General features: G+C 46.6%; 1 protein-coding gene across 4 annotated transcripts in view; it reads right to left on the bottom strand.

The window, feature by feature from the left end:
- Positions 1 to 9,034, bottom strand: part of FRMPD4 (FERM and PDZ domain containing 4) — a 613,488-nt gene that overhangs the window by 430,063 nt on the left and 174,391 nt on the right. The window contains exon 1 of one of the 4 annotated variants that reach the window (XM_004689848.2): positions 8,752 to 9,017. The exons of 2 other annotated variants lie outside the window; for them this stretch is intronic. In XM_004689848.2, coding sequence (XP_004689905.1) covers positions 8,752 to 8,792 — 41 coding nt within the window. In that variant the 5' untranslated portion in view covers positions 8,793 to 9,017. Of the gene's footprint in view, positions 1 to 8,751; positions 9,018 to 9,034 lie in introns of those variants that run through there. One more of the 4 variants, XM_012730328.1, reaches the window with a different exon arrangement.

Genomic DNA, 9,034 nt, shown 5'->3' with positions numbered 1-9,034 from the left:
AAAGAAATACAAGAAGACACCATGAAATGGAAAGACATCCCCTGCTCATGGATCGGGAGAATTAACATCATCAAAATGGCCATCCTACCAAAAGCGATATACAGATTTAATGCCATCCCAATAAAAATCTCAATGACATTCTTCAAAGAAATAGAAAAAAAGTATTGATGAGATTCATATGGAACAACGAAAGACCTCGAATAGCCAAAACCCTCATGTCTAAGAAAAAACAAAATGGAGGCATTACAATCCCAGACTGCAAGCTATACTACAAAGCCATAATAATCAAAACAGCCGTATATCAGAGACATTTTGTGGGGGTGGAGTGGGGAATGGGATCAAAACTGGGGGTGAGGGGGATGGAAGTGTACAGGACTATGGTGATGGCACACGGGTGACTCGGTGATGGGAAACCCATGGGGATTACAATTGCGATGAAAAAAAAATGTACAAAATGATGTAAAAATAAACTATTATATAAAAAAATAATGTCAGAAATAAAACAGAAATGCACCGTCTCTTCCAGTGGGCAAGCAAAACTGATAGTTTGTCCCCTGCCTAGGTTCTAGGGACAAAGCAAGTCACAAGTCCAGCAGCAATGAGGTGGGAGAGAAGACTCTACTTCTAGAAGAGGAAGCATAATGTCACTTTCTTGGACTTGGGAAAGGTTCAAGAACTGGGAATAAAAGCACAGTCCACACCACAGTGAATAAAGACCCTGATAGAGGTAGGGTATGTGATGCCCAGTAGAGACTGGGTACACAGTGAGGTGAAATTCCCCAGCCGCCCTGGGAGCTAGACAGGGCCAGGGTTCTGGGTAATGGGGTGTGGGTAGAAGACTGGTCTTGATGAATTTCCACTCCAGGTGTGATCCTGAAAAGCTCCTACCATTTCTCCTTCTGCCATTTTTCTCCCTCATCTGTCAGTGAGCATGGATGGGCATGGCTGCCTGTATGTCATACTGCAGTTGAGAACATCTCCGTCTTTCGGTTCTGGGAAGGAGAGTATAGCTGAGTACCCTCCCTCCATCAAGGACATCTGCCGGGGGCTCCATGTGAGCAAGAAATGAGCCACTGCCAACATTCAGTTAACCCATTGAAACAGTTCAATGCTCTTCACTAACAAAAGATACTCATCTAGACATGAACCCAGGACTGAAGGCTACACAGAACAAGCATAGGCTAAAACTTGAAGCACAAAAGACAAACACCAGCTTCGCAAGTGAAAGTGAGGGCGCTGAGGGCCCAGACAAAATGCAGTAGACTGCATGAGAGCTCAGAGGGCAGCGCCACGGGCACGTCTGAGAACTCCATCTAGTCAGAAGCAGAAGGGCGCACATGTGTGCATGTGTGTGAATGTGTGCACGTGTGTGTTTAGGGGCTACGAGGGAAGTTAGTGCTGAGAAGAGAGATGCCAAGTGTCCAGAAATAGGGCCCCCAAAAGAAAGGGGGCGAATCCCAAGTGGTGGAGGCAAAGAATGTGGATTTGGCCCAAGGTCAGCAAGAAGCACGTTGCTGCCCAAGGTCGGAAGGCTCCATCTTCACAAAGCCACTAGTGAACATGCAGGTGGCAGTAAGTGCTCAGACGCAAAGACCCAAGTGAGGAGGGAGCCAGTGAGGCTGTGAGCAGGATACCCCTCCAAGCACGGCCTCCCACCCCTCCCAGCCAAGCAGGCAGACCCCAGGGCACAGCTCTGCTTCAAAGGGGCATTTGAGTACAAGGCCAGGAGCATGAGGAGGAACAGTAAAAGATCGTCCAGCGCCGAGTGGAGCTTTTAGGCCTTGCAAGTCATGGGGTCTTGGTCACAACTACTCAGCTCTGCCAAAAGCAGCCACAGACGATACATAAACAAACGGGCCTGGCTATGTTCCAGTGAACCTTTATTTACAAAAGCTGGCAGGAAAGCTATTCTAATACAAGCAAATAAAAATGAAAATAAAAGACAGCAACTGAACAAACCAGGTGACAGCCGCACGCCAACGCAGCCACGCAACAGGGTGCAGGCACTCGTCACCATTTGCGCAACTCTGAGAACTGGGCGCGAGGGGCTGGTACCCAGGCCCAGCCACACTGCCCCCACGTGCGCCCGTGCTGCAGGCCACCAAGGCCCCAGGCTCAGGGCTGGTGGCCAGCACTGGGTTTCACCAGCAGCGTGCCCTGGACCAGCTCCCTGGACTCCGTGGCCGGGGCCGCTGTGAAATCCTGGGCAGTGGTGCCATCGAGCACAGATGCCAAGTCACAGCCTGCAGTCAGCCAGGGCACTGCCTGTTCTCCACCACAGCGCCCTCCCTCAGGGAGTAAGGGCACCACTATATACACAAACATGCTCAATCCCAGGATATAAATATGCTCATTTGTTGGGTGGGTTTTTGTGTTAATTGTATGAACTTTGGTCTGTTATTTTCTTTAAAGCTCATCTGTGTTAGATAATTACCAATTATCTATTATTTTCAATGAAGCAAATCCCATACACTTTATAAAACATATGAAAAACAACCAAAATAAAAATGAAAGCCCTATAGTATATTATAATTATAGGGTAATTGCCTTTCCTTTTCAAACTTCAGAAACATTTCTTTCATAAAAAATGATAGAGCTTTCCAATCACTCAACAAGGACTTCCAAAAATAAAAACTTACTGACATGTATAGAAACCTATTTTAGCATAATTGTGATTTTGTTTGTTGAGCTGGTAGCGGTAACTCACAGATATCTTAGAAGTCCAAGTTGATTACTTTCTAAACCACCAGCAACAGAAAAAATGCTTCAAATGACAAAGCAGATATACAAGTCAATTCTCTGAGACCTCGAGCTAGGACAGGCTGTATTTTTTAAGTTGTATACTCCTTGATTCTCGAGTTACTAATCATGGTGATTGTTCAGCTAAACAAATTATGATCATTTATTTGCACAAAGCCTTAGAACGATTGTTGTGATTTGATTCACTACGTATTAGTAGAGCATTTACCACACACCAAATACTGTAAACCATTCTTGAAAACAGGTTTCCAAAAGAAGAGTTCAGGCAGGAATCCCTTCTCAGCTCTATGCCAGGAAAAAAAATAGGAATGTTAACTTTTATATCTAAAACTAAGGCTTAGATTGCAAGATAGTTTTCACAGCTCAGGCACATAATGACCAATAACTTCCTCAGACACTAAGGCAGCCTACCAGCTCCTGATGGGTCCTTGCTGTGAAGAACTGAAGGCTGTTGACAGTTTTCCATGACAGCATCCTCACTCAAATCATTCAGCGGTTGGGTTGACCTTCACTCCAAATGAGTACAACCTACCTCCAGGTCTCTGCTTCCAACTAAATCCACTCACCTGGTTTTCTTTCCACATGGAAAGAGATGAATGAAGGTCAGCAGCCGTTTGGAGGGGCCAGTTCCACGTGCTGTAAGGGAACACCAGGCCTTTTCCCTGGGACCAGCTTATCAGCACTCAGCACATGTTGTGGAAGCCAAGCCAGTATGACCGCCCACCCCTTTCTCATCCATGTAAAACCAGAAGTCTACAGGCCTGTTTAAGGTAAGCATCACTCTGAAACGTAGCTCTCCAGCTCAAAGGAAGTAGCCCAGCCTGGTAACTAAAGAAAAAGCAGACAACGGGCCCCAGCACAACAAAAACCAGTAGGGCGACTGAACAGCCAGTATCCAACAGTTCAGAGAGATAATCTGAGATCCAAAGTTTAACTAAAGATAAGGTCTACATTTGTTGTGGAGGTCCCTTAGTAAGTTCATGTATTTGACATGCTAAAGTTAATGTGTCAACACGTTTTCTGTCCTTGACCAAGCCCAGCCAGACTTCTCTCAGCACTTCCTGGACTAGTCCTCAGCCTTGCCTATCAAGATCTGAACAAACGCTAACTTTTTTTTTAAGTCTCTAGCTGCTCAAGACCACATCTCTAGGATGACTCCAGCCCCCATCAAAGTTCATGCCTGCAAGAACTCGAGGCTGCCAATAGAATGTACTCTGTTCCAGCCAGCGCCTGAAGACAAGGTGCCGATTTCCAGCTTAATTTATGTGTGCATCACTTAGCAAACACAGATGGGCTTTACGTGGACCAGGCCACCCTCCTTGACTTGTGATTTTTCACTTCTCTGTCTCTGATGGGCCCAAGTTCAATCCCCCATTTCCTCTTCCTATCATTAAAAGACTCAGTCACCCTCACAAATCAAAGGCATGTGGACTTCAGGGCAGCTTCTTTTCCCTACTGCACTAGTCTTGTCACTAAATAAAATCTGTCCTTCCCACTTGACTAGTGGCAGGTTTTTGATGGTCTGTGTTTGCTTATGCTTGTAGCCACACACGTGCTGAGAATTTAAAGAAGAGGAAATCGGAAAAGGCATTGTTTAACCTAAGAGTCAATAAACTGTTTCTGTAAAGAGCCACATAGTAAACATTTCAGACTTTGCAGGGCAAGAGGTCTTTGTAGGATCTATTCAGGTTTGCTATTAGAGACAAATGCAGCCCTAGACGGTACATGAATGCATCAGAATAGCTGTGTTGCAATAAAACTTTACAGACACTGACATTTTAACTCCACTATCATCATCTTTTGATTTTTGGAAAGCATTTGAAAAACGATTCTTAGTACACAGGCTATACTAAAATAGTGAGTCAACCAGACTTGGCCCACAGACAATACTTTGCCAAACTCTGGTGTAATATATTTATAGATTATATAGTTTTGAAAACTATGATTAGTTTTCAAAGTTCATGATCATTTGTTGATAAGGGTGTTAGATCTAAAGACTATTTTCAACAACTCAGGAATGTTCTCAGTTTTCCTAACTGAGTCAAATATGAAATCAGTCATTTTAAATCCATCCCTTAAAGATAAATTTCTAGTTCACCAACAAAGTGCATTCTCTCATAGCTATACTTCCATTGCAAACTCCAAATGGAATTATAAAGTAATATGGTTGATATGTGTGTGGGGGAGCGGGAGGGGTGCTCACACTTGCGTGCACACATGTTTAAATAAACAGAGAGTGAATATTGGGAAGGATCCATAAGCAGAAAGCAAGAATTTCCAGGTCGTTCACTTAAATGACAACTAAGTTTCACTGCAGCTGACAATCTTCATCAATTTAGATAGCAAGAAGGTGAAATTCACTTGCACACAGAAAGAGAGGTGGGGTTGGTGTCCCCGAAATGGATGGCACCTAGTCTGAGCCAGGCATCTACCCACCCAGAATGGCGAGTGGCAGTCCCTTGGAAACTGAATTCAACATTCCTAAACCAGAAATCTAGTTCTGTTATGAAACTGTTCATCATTTCACCTCCCGACAGCCAAGAAAATCAGCAGAAGTCAGAAAGCGTTCTGATGACGAGCAAGTAACATTTTTTAGAAAACTCAAACTCAGGGTCTCTGAGTGCTAGCCTCCAGAACTCACTAATCTCGACAAGATTAATACAATTACTCCAGTAAAAAGAGAAGAGACGGGAAAAATATGACCTTTTGCATTTGCTTAAGTTCTCTATTCCCTAGGAAATGTTTAATTCTGAATATGGTAAAAGTAAACAATAGAAATGTAGAGGTAGTCACTAATAGGGTTTAGTGGATCATTTGAGGATCATCTACAAATATAGTATACTTCATTACAAAGATATTAGCACTGTTCTATACCACAAAATACCTCGTGCAACTACATGACAATGTAAAACAAAGCAGCCTCTAATTTACCTACTACCACCAAAAATCATCTTCATATTGATAACTGGGACCATGTCATTGTTTCCAAGTGTGCCCTTTTGCTTTAAGAAAAGAACCCAAGTCAGGCTACGCAATCCATGAAGGTGTCACTCAGATTTAGAAGACCCCCCTATGAGTTTTGGGCTTACAATCACTTCCTTCAGGCAAAGGGGACATAATCGTATGTTTTCTTACTGAACTGCATTCTTCTATAAACATTTGAAAGAGTGCAGCTGCTTTATAAGCGAAATAGTCGCTACAAAGAGCAGTAACAATAAAAAATATATGCCTATTTTTATTCTATTACTGGTTGATAAGGCAATCGTCTGTAACGCTCTCATCTACAAGGATAGAAAATGATATATAACTGTTACCAAGGCAACAGCAAAGTAAAATTGCATGTAAACTATCAAGCAGTTTAATAACCACAAAATTAGAAGAACAACAACAACAACAACAACAAAAAAAAAACATTTTCAGCCAGAACTGTGACGTTCCATGTCACCCACGATGCATGCAAGCAAGGGGCAGAGCTCAAAGAGATGATGTAAAAGGGTCGCAACTTGCCAGCTATTCCAACGCCTGGCAGCGTGTTTTTGTTTTATTTTTTTAAATGGTGATAAGACAGCAATGAGGGCGAAGTGAATCCTGACTTTTCACATGATCAAACGTGCACAGGTTCTGGGAACAAATGGCTAAGTGTAGGCACTTTGAAAAGTCAAAATACGCTTTTATTAATTCCAGTGGGGATTACTATTCTCTTGAAATTCTCTGTAGTTACCAGTCTCTTTACTCATAGATAGGACATTTAGCAAATATCAAGTATGCTTTCTATAGCAGGTGCTTTCTGAATTAACATGTAGAAACTCAAGTTCAACTCATTAGGAACCAGAAGCAAGGCTGAGGCCCGGGTAACTATGAGCGTTCACTCCTAAACCAAGAGAATTTTAAGCACTCAAGTAACCACGTCAAGCAAAGCTAAATCCTTTAGGAAGATTATCCAGCTCCAAATCAGGAAAATCCTGCAGTGTAAGCACTTTCAGACTTCACCTTTGAGAAAAGTACTTGATTTCTCTAAGTGTTTAAAACACACACATAAGCCTTTATTCCTTCAAGGACAGACACAGACATCTGCAAACGCTGCTTCTGCACGCCCCTGACCCTCTGAGGCCTTTCCGCTTCAGCCGTGGGGCCATCATTGAGCTGACACCGAGAACAAGAAGAATCCCCGTGGCCGGGAGATTTCTTAATCCGCACATAAGCTCAGAACATGTGCCACTTCTCGCTTTAGAGAAAGACTCGATTTGGATCCCATTAAGGCTAGCAAGTGAAATTCACACTCATTTACTAAATTTTAGCCTGTCTTTAAAATAAGATTCAAATCCCCCACAGCCTTCCTGGCTAGTTTTGCAAGAACTCAGATTTGTGACTATCATGAAAGCATCCCAGGATTTAGTCTAATGAGTAGAGAACTCCTTTTCACTGACACACAGAACTGTCCTTTGCCAAGCTCCGAAGTGTAAGGACTAAATCAGGCTCTAGATGTCCCATTAATTTCATTGTTTTGGCATCTCAGGACACTGAAAAATATTTCGGTCACTATAAACTAAACTCTTGGTCAAACTTCTCTTGGCCTTCGGCAGTCTCTCTGCCCATCACAGGGGCACGGCTGTTGTCCTAAGTGGTTGCCCATGGTTTTGCTCCCACCCTGGTTCATTATCTGATAGCTGTTTGTGAACCAGCCCTGGGCAGACATGCGGGAAGTTACCAGGGCAGAGGGTGAGGCCCGCCCTTGCTGGCAGTGGCCCGAAACCAGTTTGCTGCCCGACATCCCTCTCCCTTCTGATCTGACAACAACAAACACCTCTCCGTAGCCTGTTCCACAGTTTCCCCACTAAGCATCTGCCTCAAGGCTCCCCGGAAGGAATCAGGGCCCTCTCCAGATGTGCTCGTGACATTCAGGCTGGCCCATGTTATAGCGAGGGACAGTGGAGAGGGGCCAGGGGGACAAGGAAAGACCTGCAGGTTCTGCGGAGGTGCCCTGAAATGGCAGCCTCCACACCGAATGCTTTAAAACGGCTCGAGTGTCAGTTAGTGAAGCTGAGTCCACCTTTCAGACTCGGCCAACCGAGGCTGATGGAATCAGCACAGCCCACTCTGACTCTCGGAAGGAAGGAGCCCGGCAGGGTCCTGGGAAGCCCAGCTGTCTCTACCTGCAGCTCCCCAGCTCCGCAGAAGGCCAGCCCTTCCAGAAAGGTGGGCAGAGACGGTGGGGTCTGCTCCTGTAAGACTTCTCACCCCAGGCCCTGCGGGCTCAGACCACAGACCAGACCTCAGGGTCCGGAGTGAAGGCTGCCCAAACCTGGCAGGGCAGGAGACCAGCAGGAAGGCTCTGGCCAGGGAACACTGAGGCGGGGCAAAATGGCAATGTTCCTTCTCTGTCAGCACGGCCCCAGGAATCTGCCTGACTCCGTTCTTTTCATTGGGTTTCAACAACATGGCCACTTGGAGAACACATTTCTGTATCCCCCAAGGGTCAGGGCCACAGTTACCGAAAGGCTGCTGGCTTCTGCCGCTATGACTCCAACATCTAGGTCGCTGCTTCGGCCAAGCTACAGCCTGACTTTTGGAGGATGTGGAGGTCTAATTTAGGCGTGGGGGACTGGGGCGCTTTGGGTCACTGTTGCTGGGGGAGGAAGTCTCCCCTGGAAGCGCGTTCCCGGCAGCGACTACAACCATCCTCTCAGCCCCGAATTGCACATGTCAGCCTGAGCGGCACGGGGCTTTTTGCTCGCGGAAAACAAACTGTGGCGAATGTTGGTGTGTGCGTGAGGGCGTGTGTCTGGGTGTGCGGTCTACACTCGCGGAAGGCAAGAGCCGGCAGCCGGGGGAAGTAAGTTGAAGAAGGCAGCCCCTGCCCCTCGTTTCTGTCCCATCTCACGCCCGGCTGCGCTCCTCCGCTCTTGCTTCTCCTTGAACCTCCTGAAAAATAAAGCACCAAGTTGCCCGCGGCGGCGGCCCTGGGTGCCAGGGAAGCGGCGCAGCCCCTACCTCGAGAGCTTTGCAATCTTCACAAAGCTGAAGACATCCATGCAGGCAGCCGGGGACCCCGAGCGCGGCGTCTCCGTCGCCCCTTCTCACGCCAGTAACGGCAGCCTGGGCAGCCCCATGGCCGGCCGGGACCTCAGCGCGCCCCGGGGCTCGAGTGGCGGCGATGGCGGGTGGCGGCGGCGGCCCGGAGAGCCCGCACCTGGAGGCGGTGGCTGCTACCCCCCTCCGGCCGCGAGCTGCTTGTGCATCCCGAGCAGGACCGGGGATGGGCGCCCGCGCCCGG

The sequence above is a fragment of the Condylura cristata genome, unplaced genomic scaffold (genome assembly GCF_000260355.1).
Source record: "Condylura cristata isolate star-nosed mole 26May11 unplaced genomic scaffold, ConCri1.0 scaffold00027, whole genome shotgun sequence".
Taxonomy (NCBI): Eukaryota; Metazoa; Chordata; class Mammalia; order Eulipotyphla; family Talpidae; genus Condylura; species Condylura cristata.
Note: the sequence above shows the minus strand (reverse complement) of the source record. Positions and strands in the feature narration are given on the sequence as shown.